At 45.1% G+C, this 22786-nt stretch overlaps 2 protein-coding genes across 3 annotated transcripts in view; one reads left to right on the top strand and one right to left on the bottom strand.

Moving 5' to 3' along the window:
* The window catches only part of TOGARAM1 (TOG array regulator of axonemal microtubules 1), a 43579-nt gene extending 41464 nt beyond the window's left edge, over positions 1 to 2115 (bottom strand). Inside the window, exon 1 of the mRNA XM_064511791.1 lies at positions 656 to 2115. Within this exon, the coding sequence (XP_064367861.1) occupies positions 656 to 1990 (1335 nt within the window). The 5' untranslated portion in view covers positions 1991 to 2115. The remainder of the gene's footprint in view (positions 1 to 655) is intronic.
* A 185-nt stretch (positions 2116 to 2300) lies between these two features.
* KLHL28 (kelch like family member 28) lies at positions 2301 to 16241 on the top strand. 2 transcript variants are annotated; one of them, XM_064511790.1, is made up of 5 exons: positions 2301 to 2445; positions 4713 to 5611; positions 7948 to 8391; positions 11133 to 11341; positions 12303 to 16241. In XM_064511790.1, exons 2-5 carry the CDS (start codon positions 4713 to 4715, stop codon positions 12464 to 12466), a joined length of 1716 nt encoding a protein of 571 aa, XP_064367860.1. In that variant the 5' UTR covers positions 2301 to 2445; the 3' UTR covers positions 12467 to 16241. The 2 variants fall into 2 exon arrangements, with proteins under 2 accessions (XP_064367860.1, XP_025973899.2); XM_026118114.2 differs by lacking the exon at positions 2301 to 2445 and adding an exon at positions 3322 to 3403.
* The last annotated feature ends 6545 nt before the right edge of the window (positions 16242 to 22786 follow it).

The following is a 22786-nucleotide window of genomic DNA, read 5'->3' as shown; positions in this document are numbered from 1 at the left end:
GATATGGTCAGTAAGTGGTAAAATCTAAACTCGGGTCAATCAGAACTACTATCTCAGCCTGACCTACATTTTTCCTAGTCAAATCAGACTGAGGAACATGAGCCGCATACACATTTGTTAATTCACAGATTTCATTACAGACCAGTACACTGCCAAAAAGCGCTAGCTTCAGACACACTCCGGAGCTCTGCGTTCAACGCCTGAAATGAAGCAATTTGCCATTTTTCCTTTGAAACGGTGTCTGTATGTAGGAAAGTCAAAATTTTTGCTTCTTTGCTGCCTATCAAGTACCCCCGAACACATATATAAACGTAAGCTCTGAAATAGTTTCCCCCCAGGTTTCTGCTAGCCACTGTCAGAAACACGTCACTCCAGTCAGACATAGGAAGTGCCTGTGCAACCCACCTAATTTCAAGAATAATATTGTTTTTGTAAGTGCTAAGTTTTCTGGTTTCTACTGGTGTTAAATCTGTCATAAGGAGCTCTTGAATTAGGTTTCCCAGATCAATGTGTTTGTAGAGACCCTTGCGTGAAAAATACTGGCAGTATCAGCCATACCTCAAAAGACCCGTCTTTCATTAAACCTTAGACAACAGCTTCAATACCTGGGAACCCCCTTCGGAAGGGCAGAGCCCGGTGACCCAGCAGCACATACCTGCTCCGCGCCCTTCGCGAGAGGCACCTTGTTTCCCGAACCACCTTCCCTGTCTCCAGCACTCTCGTTCTCCCACGGCAGCTTGTTTTTTCCTTTCCCCGCACTTAACACCCGTCTCGGGCAGGCTCCTGGGTCAGCGCAGGCGCTGGGCGAGCCGGAGGTCTGCGCAGCATCCCTCGCGTGGTACCCACAGTAACTGTGCGCGCTCTGAGACCTGTTGCCGGCCAAGAGCCAGTCGGTGTCCGCTCCGCGGGGCAAGCACGACCCCGCGCCGTGCCCGGAGGAAGGCAAGGGCACGGCGTACTCCACAAAGCCCTGGTCCGTCAGCTTCGGCAAGGTCTTCCTGGCCAGCCTGGCCTGCACGGCGTGCATCACCCCGTCCCCGTCGTCCCGGAGCTCCACGGCGTCCACGGCCTTGAAGAGCAGGCTGGTTTTGCCCGGGCCCATACAAGACGCCAGCAGGGCGAAAGCCTCCAGGGCGGCGTGCCGCACCCGGCGCTTGCTGTCCACCAGCGCCGGGGCCAGGTCGAAGGCCAGCCGGGACAAGTCCAAGTCCTCGCTGGGGTAGGCGAGCAGGGCCACCATGCAGACGTTCACCACCTCCTCGCGGACCCTGGCGTTCTTGTGCCGCAGGTGCTGCTGCTGCAGCAGCAGGCCCAGCACCCGCCGGGGGCCCGCCGCCTCCATCAGCCACAGCAGCAGGCGGCCGCACGCCCGCCGCGCCGCCGCCTTGCCGTCGCCCAGCACCTTGGCGGCGGCCGACACCAGCGGCGCCAGGAAGGCCTCGGCGCGGCAGCCCAGGCGCAGGGCCAGCAGCTGGGTCACCTCCAGGGCGCCCAGCACCACCTCGAAGTTGGAGTCGTCGAGCAGGGTGTAGAGGAGGCCGAGCAGCCCCAGCAGCCCGGCCGCCGGCGCCGCGGCCACCGCGGCCGCGCTGGCGCCGCCGAGGGCGGCCTGCAGCTCCCGCACGGCCTGCGCGCGGCCGCGGTAGTCCTCCGGGTCCAGCAGCCGGGCGCGCAGCTCCGCCGGCACCAGCCCCAGCTCCAGGCCGGGGCGGGGCGGCGCGGCCGGCAGCCGCCACGGCCGCTCGGCGCCGGGGCTCTCGCCGAGGGCCGCCTCGGCCTCCTCGTCGTCGCCCTCCTCCTCCTCCTCCTCCTCCTCCTCCTCCTCGGCGGGGCCGCGCAGGGCGGAGGGCTGGGGGCGGCCGGGCCCGCGGCGGCGCCCCCCGCGCACGGCCTGCCCACACGGCCCCCGCGCCGCCTCGGCCCCGCGCCGCGGCAGCGGCCGCCGCTGCCCCCCGCGCTCAGCCGCCGCCGCCGCCGCCTTCTCCTCCATGGCGGGCGCGGGGCGGCGGCGCGCGCCGGTGCCGGTTCCCCCCCGCGCTGCAACTGCAGCGGCGGCGCCGCAGCATCGCCGTCGCCAAGGACCGGCCCCGCGCGCAGGGCGCCTGCGCGGCGCGCACCAACGGCGGCCGCGGGCGGGGGGGAGGGGGCGGGGCCGCGCCGGGAGCCTCCCTCCTCCCCCGCCGCTCCGCGTGCGGGTGGCACCGCCCGCGCGCGGGGGGCTCTGGGTAGGCGAGACTGCCCCGCCTCCCTCCCTCCTTCCCCCCGCCCCCCCCCCGCCGCCGGCGCTGCCGCCGCCGGTGGGGGCGGGCGCGGGGCGGCGGCGCCCGGAAGTGACGCGGCGGCGGGGCGGGGCGCGGCGCGGGCGCTGCCGTGCGAGCGCAGGGAGCGAGGCTGCGGCTGCCGCCGGCTGGGCCTCGCCGCGGCCTGGTCGCCCCCGGCGCGCAGGTGAGCGCCGCGGCCCGCCGGCCTTTTTCTGCCCTTCTGCGCGGTTCCCGGGGCCGGTGGGTGCAGCAGCTTCGGTGCCCCTGCCCGTGCCGTAACTACGCGCAGATGCGTGGGGTGGGCGCGCCTCGCCGGGCGGGGGGTTGTGAGGGAGAGCGGCAGCGTCTCTGTCGAGTCAGCGCGAAAACATTTATTTCTGCGGAATAACTGAAATATGGTTGTTTATAGCTGTGCTCGTAGGGCTCGTGTCCGAACTTCAGCCGTTCCTTTTCCTTTCCGCGTGTTGTTACCTTGTGTTCTGCGGTTTCTGCGTACGCCTACAATAAAACTATGAAAATCTATGAAAAGGAAAAGTTTCAGCTGTCGGACAGCTTTTTAAATGCAATTAGTGCCGCCAAAGTGATGCTCTATGGAAAATGTTGTTTGGAGTCTTCCTCCTTGCAGATATCCCCAAAGATTTTCTGCTAGCTACATGTTTTTTTCTAGGATAGAGTTGTACAAGGAGAGGGTTTTCCCTCTCTGGGGAGGAGGTTTTCTTCCCCTGGCTGTAAGTCTTCGCTTCTTTCTCAGTGCTGTTAAGTTCTGTGTTTAGATGCTGGCCAGTAATTTTATTCCTTCAGATTAAGCGCTTTGTAAGTAGGCCTACTGCAAATTAAGTGTCAGTTAAGGAACTGTAAAAACGATGGACAACTTAATAATAAGATAAAAGAAGTGAGATTTTGCAGTTTGTGTAGTAATTGAGCAAATTAAAATTAGATCAGCTTTTCAGTTCAGAAAGCATTGTAATGTTCTTGGTAGAGCAGTAGTTATGTTTCTTCGTGGTCTGGGATCCTGATGGGCTCACACGCTCCACCCTCTCACCAGGAAAATAATTCTGGGTGAATAAAGTGAAGAACTGGCTCTCCAGCTCTTGGTGGTGGGCAGCACCATTTGAATCGTAACGATGCTGCAATTAGAGCAGGTATCGTAGTGCCGTCGAGCGCCACAATGCAAACTAAAACTTTTTGGAAAAAGTGTTTGGGGGTTTTGTGGGGCCATGGGAGGGACAAGGGTCGCTCTCTTTGCTTTTACTAGCGATGTCACGAAGCTGCGGGTGGCTGCCGATGCCACGGGGCTGGGAATGGGCACGGCGATGGTGGTACCAGGGTGCTTGGCCCGTCCATCTGGGTGGTCCCGTGCTGGCCGAGGGGAGCACCTCGCCCTGCTGGGTATCGCTGAAATTAGGATGGTTTTGGTACCTGGTGACTTGGGGGTTGCGCACAGAGAAGCGGACGGTGTGCTCGGTGCTCCGTGTCGCCCACCTGCAGTGATCTGGACTAACAGTGATGTGGGATTATACCCGAGAAAGACACTTTGGTGTCTGTCCTTTAAAATGAATACAGAAACAGACATCTCCAGTCATGAAAATGTTGTTCTTGTGCCTTTTATAAGTTGAGTTTTTTTCAATAAAAATACTTAAAATACTTTAGAATATAGCAATAAAATGTTTTTACCTATGTTGTAACTTTAGTAAAGTTCGAGAACTTTCCCTTTTCTTTTAAAGCACTGCAGTATCGTTAGGTAATTGATCCAAATATGACTATGAAAAAAGGAGGAAACGTTGTGTCTCACCAGAGAATTTGTTTTTGAAGAGTTCGAGGCACCTGTTTCCTGTGCAGGCACAGATGTAGTGGTTTCCTCTTTGTCTAGTATTAATTTAGGAGAATTATAAGGACAGTTCGTTGACTTAGAGCTCAAAGCATTCAAACGGCATTTGAGCAGGTTGCTTAAAATGTGGACGTTTGCACATCAAGCTGATATAAGACATCAGTGATTAGTAGTACAAATTAAATTAATTTTAAGAACTTCTAAAACTTCGTCTTAATTAAGCCAGTTCTAGTCTTTGTTTATTTTTATTCCAGTCACCGTGCAGTTCTCTTAAATATCCGATGCAGAATCCCGTCAGGTAGCCTAGGCTCCAGATAACGTCATGCATTTTATTCCAGAACAAAAAAAACCCATTCTTTTCCTTTTTTTTTTTTTTTAATTAAAGCTTAAAATAGCATTTGCAGTTAATAAACATTGGATTGGCCTGGATTTAACTTACGTAAAAAAAGCATAGAGCATAAGGATTTAGAAAGTAAATTGGAAAGTAATATACTAATTAAGGTAAAAGCCTAAATGGAAAAATATTTTTTAAATGTTATATGTAGCATGTCTAAGTGATGTGAGTAATGAAGCGCTTGAAAATGAAACCCTGAGTAATGCGTTAAAAATTCTGTTTGTTACAGATGGACCAGTCGTCTCCAACCTACATGCTTGCCAACTTAACCCACTTGCATTCTGAGCAGCTTTTGCAAGGCTTGAACCTCCTTCGCCAACATCACGAGCTCTGTGACATTATCCTGAGAGTTGGCGATGTCAAGATTCATGCCCACAAAGTGGTGCTTGCCAGCATCAGTCCGTATTTCAAAGCCATGTTCACTGGGAACCTCTCCGAGAAGGAGAACTCGGAGGTTGAGTTCCAGTGCATCGACGAGGCGGCCCTGCAAGCCATCGTGGAGTATGCCTACACGGGGACTGTGTTTATCTCACAAGACACTGTCGAGTCTCTTCTTCCAGCTGCGAATCTTCTCCAAATCAAACTCGTGGTGAAGGAGTGTTGCACGTTTCTTGAAAGCCAGCTTGATCCTGGCAATTGCATTGGGATTTCGCGTTTCGCGGAGACCTATGGCTGCCATGACCTCTACTTGGCTGCTAACAAATACATTTGTCAAAACTTTGAAGATGTTTGTCAGACTGAAGAATTTTTTGAGCTTACACATTCAGAATTGGATGAAATTGTTTCCAATGACTGCTTGAACGTTGTGACAGAAGAGACAGTTTTTTATGCGCTAGAGTCTTGGATCAAATATGACGTGCAGGAGCGACAGAAGTACTTAGCGCAGCTGCTACATTGTGTTCGATTGCCACTGCTGAGTGTGAAGTTTCTTACACGGTTATATGAAGCAAACCATCTCATTCGTGATGACCATACTTGCAAACATCTACTAAACGAGGCCCTAAAATATCACTTTATGCCTGAACACAGACTTTCCCACCAGACCATGCTGATGACAAGACCTCGCTGTGCTCCTAAAGTTCTTTGTGCTGTAGGAGGAAAAGCTGGGCTGTTTGCTTGTTTGGAAAGGTAAGTAATAGTGAAAAGTTATAAAGCCTTACCATTTTCATTCTGTTGATTGAGAATTTTGATAATAAATGTGGGTGTTTTCAGTTTGTGTATTACTTTTGTATCCTTTGAGATTTTTTCCAATTTACATAATTTTCACTTTTCTGGTATTGCAGACTATCAAAGCATAAAACTTTGACTACAAACTTTTTTGAAAAATGTGTGTGTGGGGGGGTGTGTGTGAAAAACATGCTTCCTGATAACTCAGAAGTGCTTGGAATTAAAATAAACTTAACTGGAGCTAAGAAGCAATTCTTAGTAATGTTAAATTCTTGACTGTAATATAACCATGAATTTAATTCTTGCTGCTGGGCAAGTATCCATATCCATGCTGGCAGAAACGGGTGAGTGTGCGGCAAAGAAGAAAGATGCACTTTCAATGGAGACCCAGTAGACTGTTACATCGGAGAGACTCATCTGAGTAAAAGAAATGAAATACAGAGAAAATGAAATACAGAGAAAAATAACTTTAATAATATTGTTGAGTTCAGTTATAACACTATCTTAACATTTCCAGAAACGATGCTTAAACTTTGTGTGGGTATGTGTATTTACACGTACCCATATAACACTTTGACGTTGAGCATACTCTTACCAACACAGAGTAAAGGTTTACTGTGCCAGGGTAGACTGCCTGATGTGGTTCTTGAGATGAAATCCTGGTTAATATTCTACTCTGAAGTGGTCTTTTCTGTAACACAATTTCATGCCTGTGGGTTTGTGTGTCTATTCATATATATACATACATACATACACATGTACCTTTAAAAATCTGGGAATGTATATATGTATTTCCCTGTGTTTATAAAAGTTCCCAGATGCTGTCTAAGTTACTAAAAGTTAGCTTTCCTGATCAGTGGTGATCAGTGGTGAACTAGACTTTGGGACTGGGAATTGTTGGGTTTATAGATTTAAAAAATAAAAAGGATTTTGTGAATTTAACAACAAATTCATTTCTGTTTGAGTGAGTAAAGTAGTCCTCTCATAATGATTCTTCAGCTCTGTTTCTTTTATAGATTGTCCAATGATTGTAACAATATTACATTCCATTGTGTCTTTTTAATCAAGAATTTTCTTTACAACTATTTACCATTTGCTAATTCATACAAAGTTTTCTTTTCCATGCTGTTCATATTAGTCTCTCTTAAACTGTCATTTAAATAAGTTTAAACAATTGCTCCTGACATATAGAAATGTCACAGATCAGTAAAAATTATTCAAAATAGTTCAGGTACCCAATTTTCTCACAATTAAAAGTGGCAAGTAGAAAACTTTAATTCTACTATTCTGATTTTAATTTTCATTTGTACTTACAGGAAGGCTGATTTTCACTTTTTGTCAACCACTGCCGTATAGTAACAGAATTACTTAGAATACATTTAGTCCCGTTCTTTTCTAACTGGGCCACTGCTGTCAAGAGCCAGTCTGGTGTTTCAGCAGTCTCTGCTTCTGGGCTCTTAGTCAGTGGCTTTCACCTCTTCAGTGGCTTCATTTTCTTGTATGTTTTTTTGCACAGATAGGTTTCCTTGAATATTAGACATTCATTTAAATTAACTAGAGCATTAACTGAACTGTTTAGATAGGTTAATTAGATTATATACACTATAGCCTAGATTCATCATGTTTTAAAACCGGGTATGATTTGAAAAGAATGCATATAAACTTAGTTTTTTGAAAACAGATATTCCAAACTGAAAATGTTCTGCTTTGTGACATTTCTTTAAATTCTACAGTGTATGTAAAATATGTAATTACAAAGCTACAAATTATACTTCCTAAGTGTGTGTTTGTACATGTATATATAGACATGGGCTTCTCCCTCTCTTACGCTCCTTTTTTCTCTCGTCTCTGTGGCTGTTATGTTTTTTTTGTTTGCTTACCTCTCTTATCCCTTTGGTTTATATTTTTAGCTTACCCTGAAAACAACCTACTTCCAGAAACTACTGTGGCATTAGCACTGTTTTGTCTTCCCTCACGTTGTCCGTGATACTGTTTTGCCATCTCCCCGGTCTGTCTTTTACTTTTAAAATTCATCTTTTCAGATCTTGGACTTGATGCTGCGATTACTCGCTGTGTTACCGCACAGCACTTTACCCTGTAAGGCCCTGTTCTTTGGCCTTTGGGCCACTAAACAGCGTTTGATTGAGCTTACGTTCAAGCCACTAGAAGGGACAGCAAACGTGGGATGGGAAATATGAAATACACTGTAAAAATCGTGTTCCTTTGTTGTTCAGTTATGCTTCGCAAAGCTTCAGAAACCCAGGTTTGCTCATACAATCTTTGTTTTTCTATTTCAGTGTTGAGATGTATTTTCCCCAGAACGACTCCTGGATAGGCCTGGCGCCTCTTAGCATTCCCCGCTACGAATTTGGCATCTGTGTCCTAGACCAGAAAATTTATGTCGTGGGAGGGATTGCGACCCATGTGTGTCAAGGCATCAGTTACCGGAAGCACGAGAATTCGGTGGAGTGCTGGGACCCCGATACGAACACTTGGACGTCTCTCGAAAGGATGTTTGAGAGCCGGAGCACCCTGGGAGTGGTGGTCCTGGCAGGGGAGCTCTACGCCTTGGGCGGCTACGATGGGCAGTCCTATTTACGCACTGTAGAGAAATACATTCCTAAAGTGAAGGAGTGGCAGCTAGTGGCCCCGATGAACAAAACCAGAAGTTGTTTTGCTGCGGCTGTCTTGGATGGAATGATATATGCCATAGGTGGTTATGGTCCTGCCCATATGAACAGGTATGTGCTTTCGATACGTGTAGCTCAACATCATAAGTTAGAAATCAGCAGAGCTCGTTGTTGAGCTTGTGTTCAGCAGCCAATTAAAAAATATTCTAAGATCAATTAGTGGTAATCCACAGTGGGCCTCGTTATTGCTTGGTTTTCAGCATCAGTCTGATAATTCAATGAGATTAGATGGGAAATCTTTATATGGACTTTGTGTTCTAGCTCAGAGCTGTATTTTTTTTTTTTGAATCCTTAAGGAGGGAAGATAAGCGCAAAGGCATATCTGCGTAGCACTGAGCAAGGTACTGCAAGATGCTTTACCTTGTAGACGCTCAGGCTAGTTGTTTCAGCAGATCAGTATTTTGTGGACACATGTACTCAGGCCCCAAGGTAACGTAACTCTGTCTACACCACAGTGCTAGCCCTCAGTTAATAAGCTCTCCGGAGAGACTTGCTTAGCCACAGCACTGTGCTGGTGCTATGTAACTCTTTGTGTCTGAACTCTGCAAAATATTAGGATGCACAGTTAACTTACATATGTAAAACACTGGTTAGAAATGAGCGTGGCTGCTCACTTGCTTAATATTCACAAAATAAACATACTGGAACCTTAAACTAGTCTTACTGGTAATCCTAAAGTTCAAGATGCTGATGGTTGGTCTGGCTCCTGGGCAGAAATGGGCTTGCTTCAGACCTTTTACTACAAGGAGGCTGCCTGGCACCAGCATGCTGTTTGATAGTCTTGTTCCACATTGCTCTGGATTGATGGACTAGGCCATTTAGTTCTGCAGATAAATGATTTTTACTCACCTTCCATCATAAACAATGGGAACAAATCAGCCTTACGTCCCTTCAGGAAGCAAATTTAGACTAAAGTCTAAATGGCTGAATAAAGGGTGAAATTGAAAATCTTGCCTATAGGAAAGCAAAGCTTGTATTTGATAAATAATGCGATGCATTGATTGTTTAACAGTATAGTGGAACAACATTGCATTGGTCATTAATTCTGCTTATTTTTCACACTTGGTATGCTTTTATCTTCAGAAATACCTTAATATAAAAGTTTGTGAAACAAAGGATTGGGTCCCAAATAGAAAAGTATAACTAAGTAGTTTTCAAATGGAAAATGAGTATTTTTTAAATTACTGAAATATATAATATCAATAACTTAAGCTGTTCGGTCTAGTTGTGACAGGATTTTATAAAACAATATGGCTTTTTTATTCTAATTTCTTATACTTTAGATTGTAAACTGCAGTAGCAGTTGAAAGTACTTAATAGACAAACAAACCATCTCTGAAATGTTTTCTGTTGACTTAGGATTTCTTCTCGTGGGAAGTTAGCCTGGAATAATTAAACCACACTGTTTTCCTGTGCGGTCGCTCTTAGCTCCGTGCAGTCTTCGTGTCGCACAGAGCTATCCTCGTTAGCAGCAGACTAGACGAAGCAGGGTCAGTAGCAGAGCAGAGCGAGCGTACCAGGAGCTCACGCAACACCTCCGTGGCACTCGCTCCACTGTCACCTTATTGCACGAGCAGCCCTTAAAGGAAAGCAATCAAACTCTTACTCGAGTGGTGCCCAAAAGATGAATGCTCAACGTGCACACAGGTCTTTGAAGGGTACATTCAGTTACCTTCTTTCAGGAAATGTAAGACGTCACTGGGAGAATAGGAAAAGTCTTTAACAAACTGGTAGCTTTTAAAGGAAAGGTCTTAACAACGTTAAAATTCTGCAGCAGCCTTACTCCTGTATCGTGTTTGTCTCTTCCTCAGTCAAAAAGGAATTGCCACCAACTCCTATAGTGTTACTAGAATCCATGAATATTTCAACATTTTCCTTTTTTTTAATTTTTATTGAATAATTTTGATTTTATTAATTATCAAGGACACAAGTAACATGCCGTATCATACATTCATGAGACTCGTACAGGCTCTAGGAGAAGCAGAAACCTGCCTGCAGCTTTTCTCATCCTGTTGAGTGCTTCTGATTTCCTCTCCCCTTTTTCCTCCCGGCTCACGACACCAACCTGCCCTGTGACTGCGTGCCGTGAGTGCGTTAGCGACTGTGACCACCGGTCCAGCTCCCGTGGCAGAAAACATGACTCCTGTTAATTCATTTCCATGCTGTCCCGAAGAACTCTTCTGTCCTTAGTGTTTTCATCAGCACCCTCTGCACAGCTCTTCCTGAGGGACGTGCTTTCCAAATTTTTTTCCCCTCCATCTGTTGTTTTTGGGCATGCCACACGGAAGCTTTTTGGTTTGATGCGTTACCCAAATAAATTCACTTCAGATCTGCATTATGTTCATTTTTTCATGGGTTGTTTTTTATAAATAGTAGCAGTACTTTGCCTCAAAATGTAACCTGAAGGTACCTAGTAGCAGTATCAGGGAGGAGGCTGCCCTGTAATTCTTGTATCAGAACAAAATACGTTAAAACTTCTTTTTGGCAACATCATCGAGAACCTTCAGCTGCACCAGCTTCATGTTGCTGAAGGATCCTGGGATGCGGCTGATGCTTCCGAGTTGGCAACGCTGGCCTTGGTGTTTTGTATGCTTTGTGTGTCGTACAAAGCATCCACGCTGCCAAATTTTCCATTGGCTCAAGCACTTTTTCTTTGCATTACATTATTGCTTTGTGTAATGATATTAGCTGGCAGAACCAGATGAATCTGTGACAAATGCAGATTTCTTGTGGAGTAAAATTCAGATGTTGTTGAAATCCAAGTCTTACAAGTTGTTTGTTTGTATTTGCAGCATGGAGCGTTATGATCCAAGTAAAAACTCATGGGAGACGGTAGCTTCGATGGCTGATAAACGAATAAACTTTGGTGTTGGTGTCATGCTGGGCTTCATTTTTGTAGTAGGCGGCCATAATGGCGTGTCACACTTATCGAGCATCGAGAGATACGATCCTCATCAGAACCAGTGGACTGTGTGCAGACCCATGAAGGAACCCAGAACAGGTAGGGACATGGGAACCTGAGCAGTTAACTCAGATATCCTTACAGCAATAAACTGCCGTTTGACCCGATAGAAGTTGCAGTAGATCAGGGTTGCGGTGACTTGTCTGTAGAGCATTTTTCATCTGTGAATTGGGCTGCAGATCACTTAACCAGTTCAATGAAAGAATGTATAAATTCTCAAGTATGTATTTTTCTGGTTTTTTTAACTAAGTCTGGTTTGTTTTTTATTCATACTGAGCTGTACATAAAGCAGTATTTTTACTCTATTTTCTATTTTGTTTTTACTAATTTTGAGTGAAGTTCAGCAATCCTCTGCTTACTGTTTTATTGTACTTTATTTTATATTGAGACTCAGTAACATGTCTTCCCTTCTCTCTGCCTGACAAGGAGTTTTGGGACAGAAGAGCGTTCTGTCATAGGGAAGAGGGTGCACGAAGAGTCGAAAAGGCGAATAAGATCTGAAGAGAGAAGGACTCTTCATTTACATGCACTTTCTTTAAAGACAGCCTAAAGAAGGCGAGGCTGGGAGAACTTGTTCGTTCAGCCTTAAGGAAAGGCGGTGGGGTCAGTGGGGCTGCTGCCCGCGGCTCGGCTCCCGGAGCGGGTGCGGGCAGGACGGAGCCAGGCTTTCTCGGGCACCCAGTGGAAGGGCGTGAGGCAGTGAGAGCAAGCTGGAAGAAGGCAAATTCTGATTAGATATTGAGAAATTATTTCACTGCGAGGGTGGTCAGACACTGGATGGGGGTTCAGCTCAGAGTGGCCGTGGGATCACTGTCCCTAGAGATGGTCACAGACTGGACAAGGCCCTGAGCAGCATGACCCGAGTTGGCCCTGCTCTGAGCTGAGGAGCGGGGTGGCCTCCAGAAGTCCCTTCCAACTTACTCTATGACTTCGGTTAGGAACAAAAGTACTATTTATTTCCATACTTGATGATTGTGTATCTCTTTTTTCTTTTCCACAGGAGTTGGTGCAGCTGTAATTGATAACTACCTTTATGTAGTTGGAGGTCATTCAGGGTCATCCTATCTGAACACTGTACAGAAATACGATCCTATCTCAGATACCTGGCTGGACTCTGCTGGTATGATGTACTGTCGATGCAATTTTGGTTTGACTGCACTTTGAAAAATATGAATTTATGGACCTGATACAAAGATGGAACTCAATCTGCTTGGAGACCATAAGCTGCGTTTTCTGAAGTTGGAGGAATGTGGTGAAGTTGTGATTGAAATGAGGAAGGATTTGTTTTCTTCCAGTAACTGGCCTTTGTTATTTTAGTAGTACAAGCAAAAGGAATGGAAGACTTTTTGCCAGCTGGGTTTAGACAGCATCCTGTTAATGGCAGTGAATTTTAGTGAGTACTGTAAATGCCTGGGATATGGTTAGAAACCTTATTGTATATCTAACCCGTTCACTTTCTAGAGCTTTTCTCTCTTCCTTCTGCCTACTATGAAACATGAAGTTTACTGTGCTTGGGATGAGAGATGTTTGAATGCATCGTATGACTGGACAGTTTGCTGATAGTTGTCTGGCTGTGTCCTCACATTAAGAAAATGCCAGTGCTTCATAATTTTTTTTATAAACAGTAACTAAAGGGCTGCCTTGTTTCTGTATCTCAAGGTTTGTAAATAATAAATGCCATAGTATGTTGCCTGTGCACTCCTTCGTTACCCTTTTACCAGTATGGGGGCTGGGATGATAATTGGCAACTACTTAAAGAAATAAATTAACAAGGCAAATTTATTGCCTCTTATGAAATTTTTGGACCCGATAGAGAGAAATCACATTTTCAACCTTCCCTTCTATTTTTTTGTGGATAAGTTAGTGGATTAAATTACTTAATCTTGCTAGACTGCTGTGTGTTTTTAATTGTAATGCAAAGAAAAATTGCAATAGTAAAACATCAGAAAATGTCACAGCAGCATTCATAGCATGATGTAAAATACTGAAAAAGGAATCCGTCCCACCCTTCGCCCAAGCGTGGCTGTGCCCGTATTCCGTACAACTTCCCTTTTTAAAAGAATGTATGGTTGCTTTTTTCGAGTGTGCAGATATAAAAATGGTGCTAAATGTAGGACTTATGATAAGGCTGTTACCAATTTAGTGCAGTATGCATAAAGCATGATCGTTTGGATTGTTCTAGTGTTTTTGTTTTATTTGCTTGATACATTCGTGCCTATGAAAACTGTCAAAAATAACACAGTGTACTCAATGAGCTCTACATTTGTTATATTTTTCCATAAGATCTAGTTTTACTGTTCCTAGTCTCACAAATACATGAGTATGGAGCGAATAGCAAGAGCCCTTCTCTGGTTCTTTAGACGGTCTTGCCTTTGACATAAGCTGCGATGAGTGAAAAGCACGGGACGTAGTGACTTATCTAAGCGTGTATCCTGCGTGAGGGAGTGCTGAAGGCTGGTTCCTGTGATTAACCAGAACCTGAAGAGATGTGTCTTAGCGATAGCCCTAAACTTAGTGACAATTTGGGCGGATACATAGAAAGTGATGCTGTGGGTTATAACCATTATTAAAAATATGTGATTAAGTAAGTATTAATTCTAGCTAATTTAGCATGTTTTTGTTTTGTCTTCTGATTTTAACTAGGAATCACGATTCTCTTGAATTTCTGTTTTGATGTCTGTACGTGTATTGCCAGACCTGGTACTTAAGAAATTTTCCGCCTCCAGAGTTATTTTCCTCTTGTTTTAACATGTTAAATTAATGTTTGTTTCCCCTTGTTTTTCAAACCCATATAGTATTATTTTTGAAGGTGCAATAATATTCAAAATAGTTGCTTTAAAAGCCATTTCTTTATAAGTATGCTAAGTGGAGGTTTTCTGAGTGTACTTTATTTATTCTAAGTTCCTGCAAAACTAATTGCAGCCAGGCAAACAGTAGTTTTCCTTGTTCTTCCATAAGCTAACATTCAGATTTTAAACAGTGAAGGAGACAAGGGTGTTTTCACCATAAAACATTATTCACAGGTAACAGACGTTTGCACAAACTATATAAAAACCTGCACATATTCTTCAAATTTGGTAGAATGAAGCAGGACTGTAAAAGCAAATAAAATTAACAAATTCAGCATCTTTGTGCTGTTTATTTGACCCACTAAGGATTCTAGTTATATAGCAATAATAGCATAATTTAATTATTCCAGTAAATCTGTTGATAGGACACAAGTAGCTGCATTTTTGTATGTTGCATGTTTGTGTGTGGGGAGGAGAGGGGAGGGGAGCGGTTCTGGAGTTGGCCTCTAATGAAACTGGTTTGGTCTGTTTTGTAGATCACCTTCTCATTTCTGTTCAGGTAAATGCGCACATTGAATGTTTACATGTGCTGTTTTCCTTTTCACTTGCAGTTTCACAGAGATGCCATTGATTATCATCTTTCCCAATATACACCGGGTAATAAAGATGCTTAACAAACTCATTTAAAAAAAAAAAAAAAGTTCCTTACTTAAAAGACAAGTTTATGCCTTTAAGTGGTAGGAGGCTTTCCTTGCCGCTCAGTGCATACTGTTTAACTGCAATGGGAGTCCATGAATGAAGATGCTCATATACACGTTTTAATTGGAAGCATCAGTAAACAGTTCTCGGTATGTACAAAGCGGGACAAGATACAGAAATCACTTTAGCATCAGCAATACAAAAAATGCTTTGCTCAGATGTGTATTGATGGTTATTCAATACCGTATAAACATCTTGCATTTATGGAGCTGAACACACTTTAAAAGTGCAAAATATTTTACTCCCTGTAGCTAGGCAGTAGCAATGTTAAATTAGGCTATGGAGATTGACCAGATTTGTGTGATGTGGTATTGCTAAATTTAAGATAGGCACATAAACAAGTTTTTAGTAAGCAGGATTGGTGTTAAGAATTGGAAGAATAGCTAATGAAGAATACTGCTGTGTTCAGATGAACTGTTAGTGTATCAACTTTAGGGATCATGTCACTTAAAATCACGCCACCTTTATTTTCTGTTCTGGGTGCTTGCTGTCCTCTTCACTGAAGTGCTTGGTTATAGGAAGATCAGACACAACAATCAGTTTAAATCAGCATTTAAAGTACAATACTCTGATGTCTGTCTTGCAGTTTAAAAATTAAGGATCTTCAAATAAGATGTCATACAACTATAAATTATCATCCAGTTCTATTTCTTAGTCACTCAAAATTATTTGTAAAGCACTTTAAAATGAGTATGAGTTTATATGTGTACATATAGTTCCTGGATTTCTGCTTTTTTTCAGGTAAGATACTCATGTGTAAGCTTCCTGAAGTCTCCTATTAGGAATGCTTTTCTTTCAGAAAGTCTAGCTGGAATTTCTAAAGGGGCAAATGTGTCCAGTACACGTTATAAACAGTTAACTTTTACTGCGAGATAGCTTAAATGTTACTTTTGTGAATTTGCCATCTGTAAGTTCCCATTCATTATATGAAACAATGCAAAATGTCCAAGCTTGCCTTAAATTCTTGGTATTTAACTGCAACTCAAAGAACTGGATGATAATTCCTATTTTTTGCCTTATGCGCTGTGCTGTATTTTAAACCCGAGGATAACTATAATTTTTAGCAGGATTTAATAATTGTACAGAGAATACCAAATTGTACTCGGACTTGACCAGAGTGCTTTGGTTGGGAGTATAAAATGATGTATGTAGTTTTGTGTACTTAGAGTGTTTTTATGTGTACATCTTTTTTAGCAGCAGTGTTCTGGTTTTGTTACTGTTTACAAAAGTGGCATTTGAGTTCAACAGGAGAATAACTGTAACTTGCATTCTTGTTCTTTACTAGTGTTCTCAATGTGTTTGCTATTGTGATAACGCCCTGTAATTATTGTTGTAACAATATTTCATTGAATGTGAAATAATTTAGTAAATAAACCTGGGGGAAAAACTTATTTTTACACTTTTGCTGGATGGTGAATATAAATATACTGTAGCTTTAATTTCTTTCTAACACAGTAATTTCTTTGAGTTGTTCTTCAAAAGCAGCGATACCCGCAGCACTGCAAGCTGGACAGCTGAAGCTGCAGGAAGGCAGAGCAGGAGGATGCTCACCCTTGGTGGGAGGGCTGAACTGGTTGGAAGACCCTGACACCAGTAAGCACTCGACAGGCCTTAGCCCTACTGGCAGCAGAGGCTCCCTTGGAAGAGGGTTTCACTGTGTGGTTGGGCGTTTTCCATCTGTCCCTGTAGCTGTGTTGGCTCCCTCAGGAAGGAGTAACCCTCACAGCAGCACCAAACCGTGTTCGTTCCCACTTTCCTTGGCCAGAGACCATGCTCTGGAAAGCCACCGTGCAAACTCTTCTCCCCGGTGAAGACCTAGCATTGCTCAGTGACTTTGCAGAAACATGACCTGTTCAGGGTCAAAGGGTATTACTTGGGCTAAAATTCTTCATGTGTGTGTTTCAGGTGATAATCTCACTTAGGGTGATAGTTTATGTAAGTACCAACAGGTGAGGTATTTCTGAGCCAGAAAGAAGTGTTAGGCTGGCTATACAGGAACTTAAAGCTAGCTTTGATACTCCCTGCAGCAGTGCTGCTGCAGACAACATAGTAAAGTACAGTGCCAACCAGCAAGGAGTTAACCGACTGCCTCCAACTAGAGTTAGAGCAAAAAGCAACTTGACACAAAAATCTCAGCAAGCAAACTGACTCAAGCATTGACATTTATTCTTGTAACACTTCCCCCCTCTCTCCAGTAATGGAAAAGAAATTTAAGGCTTGACAATCCTGAGGTCAAATTATTTTTTTGCTGGCTTCATCTAAATACAGGCAGAAGTGTCTAAATTTTCACACTGTTCAGAGATTAGTGTGTTGAACTTGCTTTCTTGCTCAGGGCTGTAAGTGTTAGCATACAAAGAGACCTATTTCAGATGGCTACATACAAGTAGTCCCCTTTCCTATTTCAGAACAGATGGCGGAGCAGCAGGCAGAGTTCAGTTCATCACCAGCACTGGTGGTAGAAGTCTTGTTAAGTCAAGCCTTCCCTTTCACTAGGTTAAGTGAACCCAAGTCCTACTTCTGGTCTCTAGCACAGGACACTCAGGTCAGCACTGGACCACCATCTCTCATAAATGCTCAGCTATGCTGTCAATAAAACATGAGTAATCATGTAATCCATGAGCTTCAGCTAGAAAACACTGCCTTACAGTTTCAGTCATACTGAAACTGGCAAAAAAGAAACATACTTAGGTGATTTTCTTGGCGAGGTTACAGTGACTGTACTAATGGAACACTTAAATCACACATCAAGCACTTAGGGAAAGCTGGGACTGAGCCTGAAGGCTGTTACTATACACTGCTGCAGTTCTGTAGTCCTACTCTTTAACTTGGATACCAAGTACACTTAAAGCACAGAACTTGATGGCCAGCCTGGGCAGTGGTGAAAAGAACATGGTAATTTTTTAATTAGTCTAATTATGTCAATTATTTCCCTGCTATCTAATATAAACTGAAGATGAGCAAAACAAAAAGTTCTGGTGATTTATTTGAAAAATCTAAGTTGACATTTCTGAGGACATCATAGCACATCCACTAACCATTGATTTAGACAGCTACAGAACAGTGGTGGTCTTCACTGAAGAGCATGGCACCTTCCAGTAAATACCTAAAAGTAAAAAGAAAGTGATATGAATAGCGTGAATGTACAGTGCAGGTATCCAGTGATGGAAAAAGTCACAAACAAGGACAAGATGACAAAAAGTCCTATGCTAGCTGAAGAAAAGGTTCATGTAGTCACTGTTTCTGTCAACCCACCTTCAGATTTCCTTTTATATTTGCTGTTTGTCATAATTCTAAAAGTTTGTTCACAACATATTTAAAAAAAATCCAAAGATTTCAAATGTTTTAATGCTTTGTAACAGAAATACCTTTACCAGCAAAAGAAAGGACTGAATAACATGACAGATTTTGCTAGTCTTTATTTTCCATGGATTTCTGATCTCACTCCTTTATTGAACCTACCAACCAGTCTAATTCAGAAATATTTCTATTACATTCCCTGCCCAGGCTTCTGTGATGCCTATAGACAACTCTGACATCAAAGATTTTACAGAACAGATGCTTTGGTATCAAAATCAGAGTTATTCTAGTATGCATTTTGGTTGCTGAAGAAATAAAGTCCCATCATAATAGGAGAGAAACTTCCCAAATCCACATTCCCATTCTGAATGCCGATCCCTGTATTTTTTTAGTTAGGGTTTCTTGCCCAGTCCACAGACTGCCTCAGGTCAGGGTAAAACATTTAGAAATCACTGACACCCCTGGATTTTTGACTCTTGCAGCAATGCCAGGAGTGTTTTAGGGCAATGCCCACTCCTTACCTGCGACAAAAATACTGCATTTCTAAAAGCAGATAATTTTGTTACAGAACTATTTAAAAAGCATTAAGTGTCATACTCCTGTAATACCTGTTTTTTTACTAGTGTATACCTCACTCCAACAAAAGGGGCAGGAAAGGAATTTATAGTTAAACAATTTCTAAAAATCCCTAATCTATAACATGTTGCAGATCAAAGCTTTAGTTTACTATCTTCTAAATTCTTACCTCAAATAGAGATTAGTGAAACAGTTCTTTCACAGATTAAAAATATGTAAATCCTGAGCGGAGGGGACTCACCAGCTACAAACACGGCATCACTCTTGGCTGGTGTGCCGACCCAGCCTGTGTGCAGCAGTAACCACCTGCATACCGAGTAATGAGCTGTACATTGTATATTGAGAATATTTATTTGGAGTTATTCTAAGGATGTGTTTCCTCAAAATTAAAAAAAAATCGGATAAAATTAGCACCAAGGTGGGGAGGTGTTAGCTCTGTAGTTCCAGGAATACAGTTATCGGGACTCCCCACTTGATTCCTCAGTCTGCACAATGACTCTTGAAGTAAACCAGCTGTTCTAAATGCAAAATATTTAATTCCTCCTCCTCCACCAGTTTTTTTTCAAACACTTCTCAAAATATTTAGTCTTAAGTATCTTCATCTTTCCCACCTATATGCAGACAGCACTCATTATGCTATTTCCCCAAAACTGCCTTCAATATCATCCTCACTTTCAAGATACCAACAGATCATGTTTGTAGAAGGAGAAAATGAGAATTTTAAGTTTTCTTTTGAAGAGTTGCCTTCCTAATTTCCCTTCCCTGATATTTCACAGTCTCCCATTTGGGAAGTACTAAAGTGCTATTTACTGCTACTTCCCGGTTTACGCTGGGCGGTCGCACGCGTGCTGCAGCAGTGCTGCGAAAGTGGCAGACGCTGTACAGAAGCGGCTCCTGACTTCTGTCTGCGTTTCAGGCACACCGCGAGCGGGTGGATGGCTGGGAGCTGCCTGCGGCACCGCTGGCACCTGGCTCCCCGCTCATCCCCGACCAGTCGGTCACGAGCTGGCACTGCTGTCACGGACAGGGATGCCACCGCCAGCGAGGTCAGTGCCAAAGCCCTCCGCACCCCGGACCCTCGCACTGCGTTTGCGTCCAGCACTGCAGCCGAGGACTTTGGGGCTCTCTTGCACGCTGTAGATCACGTGGGCCTCATGCATGCAATTCCCGTAGGATTGCTAGGAAAACCAGTTCTAGCTGAAATTTAAAAATGTGTTTCCTACAAAGATGCTTTCAGACTTCAGCACAGCTGTGATTTTGTCAGAAAAGCACAATCTTGCTTCTTCCAGCTTGGGGCACACTGATTACACTTCCCCAGCTCGGCATTCGCAGGACCAGATGGGCTTTAGCTCTCCTAGACCCAATCCTGTTCACACACGCTCGGACAGTGTCCCTATATTCCTCCTGGGTCACCTGTCCCTGCTTGCATCTCCTGTACGCTTCCTTTTCATGTTTGAGTTCAGTCAGGAGCTCCTTGTTCATCCATGCAGCCTCCTGCCACCTCTGCTTGATTTCCTGCTTGTTGGGATGGACCAGTCTTGGGCTTGGAGGAGGCGATCCTTGAGCATCAGCCAGCTCTCCTGGACCTCTCTTCCCTCCAGGGCTGTATCCCATGAGCTTCTTCCAAGCAGGTCCCTGAAGAGGCTGAAGTCTGCTCTCCTGAAGTCCAGGGCTGTGATCTTGCTTTTCGCCCTGCTCCTTCCTCGCAGGATCCTGCACTTCACCATCTCGTGGTCCCAGCAGCCAAGACTTCCCCCAGCTTTCACATCCCTGACCTGCCACACCTTGTGTATAAGCGTGAAGTCCAGAGGAGTGTCTCTTCTTGTCAGCTCCTTGATCAGCTGTGTCAGAAAGCTGTTGCCAGTGCAGCTGGATTGCTTGTGCCCTGCTGCGTTGTCCCTCCAGCAGGTATCAGGTGGCTGAAGTTCCCCAGGAGGACCAGGGCCTGTGAACACGAGGCTTTTTCCAGTTGTCTGCAGTTGTACTCCTTCCTGATGGTGGTCTACAGCAGACACCCACCACAGTGTCACTCACCTTGGTCCCCCTGGTGACCCCGACCCATTCGCTCTCCGCTGGCCCTTTGCCCGTCCCCGGCAGAGCTCCACGCATTCCCACTGCTCTCTCCCATCAGGGGTGACTCCCCTCCTCGCCTTCCTGGCCGTCCTTCCTTGGGAGCCTGCATCCCTCCATCGCGGCACTCCGGTCGTGTGAGCTAGCCCACCGTATCTCCGTGATCCCAGCGAGATCGTAGCCCTGTGGCTGCACAGGGATTCCCATCTTCTCCCGTTGCCCTGCGGCATTCGTTGGTGCACAGGCACTTCGGAGAGGCTCCCCACGCGCTGGCTTCCTGGAAACGGCACGAGAGCTTTCCCGTAGTGTGGTCCGTAGGCACGTCCTTGTTTATGTTCATACATACGCCTGGGGCGATGCCACCTCAGCCCTGTTTTGTGGATGAAGAGGTCCGTTCTGTTTACATCACCCCAAAGCATTTGGTGGCCAGTCCCGTCCACCACGTCCCTCCTTGATCCGTGGTTGCCCTCTCCCTCCCCCGTCATGCCTAGTTTAAAGCCCTCCTCACCACGCTGGCCAGCTTGCTGGCAAAGATGCTTTTGCCCCTCTTTTTCGGGTGGATCCCACCTCTTCCAAGCAGTTGCTGTCCTCAAAGAGGGTCTCATGGAAGCTGAAATCCTGCTGCTGACAGCAGCCTTGCAGCCAACTGTTGTGCAGCATACAGTCATCAGAGTGTCTTTCCATCACCTCAAACTTTGTCAGAATTAAAGAATTGCAAAGGTGATGTCTTGCTGACTCTGAAATGTAATCCTTCAGAGCTAGAAAGCTGATCCCGTCAGCTGCACCACCTAGGAACCACCTTGCCTGAGGATTTCCCAGCGTTTCTGTAATTCTGAACTGCCTTTGGCAAAAGAGAAAAATGATTGGAAACTTTATCACACAATCTTCATATTGAACGTAAGCTGGAAGCACACATTCATTTTCCAGTGACCGGTAGAGAGAGTAGGGTTTTCTATAATTAACATTATCAACTGCAAATAACAGGATATTGACAAAATTCAAAGCTTGTGATTACACAGAGTACTTGAAAATACAAATATTCCGTGGGCAATTTCATTGCTACCTTAACAATAATCGAAGCAGCAATGAATTACTCTCCTTTCGACTGTGTTATAATGAACATTGATCAGAAGTGCTTCGGATTTCCATCGTGTGAAGGAATCAGCGGTCACTGAGAAAAAAAAATGTTCATTTCGGCAAAGCCTCACAGGCTCCTTTGCCCTGCAGAGAAGTGTCCTTCCAATACGACTACATCTCGGAAAGCCGGGCCGTTTGCCTTGCCGCCTCTCCCGTCGGCTGTGGCCGTAGCCAAGCCCTGGAGAGCAGATCTGCCCCCGGGCTGTCCCGGGTGGCCTGCGGCTCCTCTGATGCCACGAGCAGATGCAGACGTACTCCAGACCTTCGCTCACACCGGGGAGGGCTGACCCCCTTTTACCACGTTCTGCTCATCCAGGGAAGCCACCTTGGCCTTTTCTGTACTTGCACATTTCCTGCTAACAAAAAGCATTTCAGGAGCAAACCTAGATTTTTCTTTTTATGGATCATTTCTTTTGAATGTAACATTTGACAGTCTCCCATGAGCAACCGAGAACTTTCGCATAAACTGCAGCAGCTCTGGCGGCAATTGTTGCTGTCTTTACTGAGCTGTACAAAAATGTTTCCTTGCTGATTTAGAAAACACAAATCTCTTTAGGTGCCTCCCCACCTTGGTGGAGTCTCCCCTTAAAGTGTCTGTTGTGCTTTTGGTCGTTACATCTATATCGGCGAACTCAAAAGGTGTGACTAAACTCACCCTGCGATGCCGGGCGCTGCACGTGCCTTGCGTGACCCCTTTCTGCCAGCGGCTCTGCAGACCTTGAGCCGCGGCATCGCGGCATCGCGGCATCGCTCCCGCGGCACCACCCGGGTCTGCAGGCCGCCGAACCGCCGTGCCTTCCCAGCACGCTCTGCTACAGGCCCTGCCTGCAGATTCCCGGGCTTTGTCGGAAATGGC

This window comes from Dromaius novaehollandiae, chromosome 5 (genome assembly GCF_036370855.1).
Source record: "Dromaius novaehollandiae isolate bDroNov1 chromosome 5, bDroNov1.hap1, whole genome shotgun sequence".
Lineage (NCBI taxonomy): Eukaryota > Metazoa > Chordata > Aves > Casuariiformes > Dromaiidae > Dromaius > Dromaius novaehollandiae.
This window is presented reverse-complemented; position numbering and strand designations above follow the sequence as displayed.

Bases quoted from the DNA above. Each gene is read 5' to 3' on its own strand.
- KLHL28 (XM_026118114.2), top strand. The intron at 5,612-7,947 runs GTAAGTAATAGT...TTTCTATTTCAG, and splicing joins CTGTTTGCTTGTTTGGAAAG to TGTTGAGATGTATTTTCCCC. The intron at 11,342-12,302 runs GTAGGGACATGG...TCTTTTCCACAG, and splicing joins CATGAAGGAACCCAGAACAG to GAGTTGGTGCAGCTGTAATT.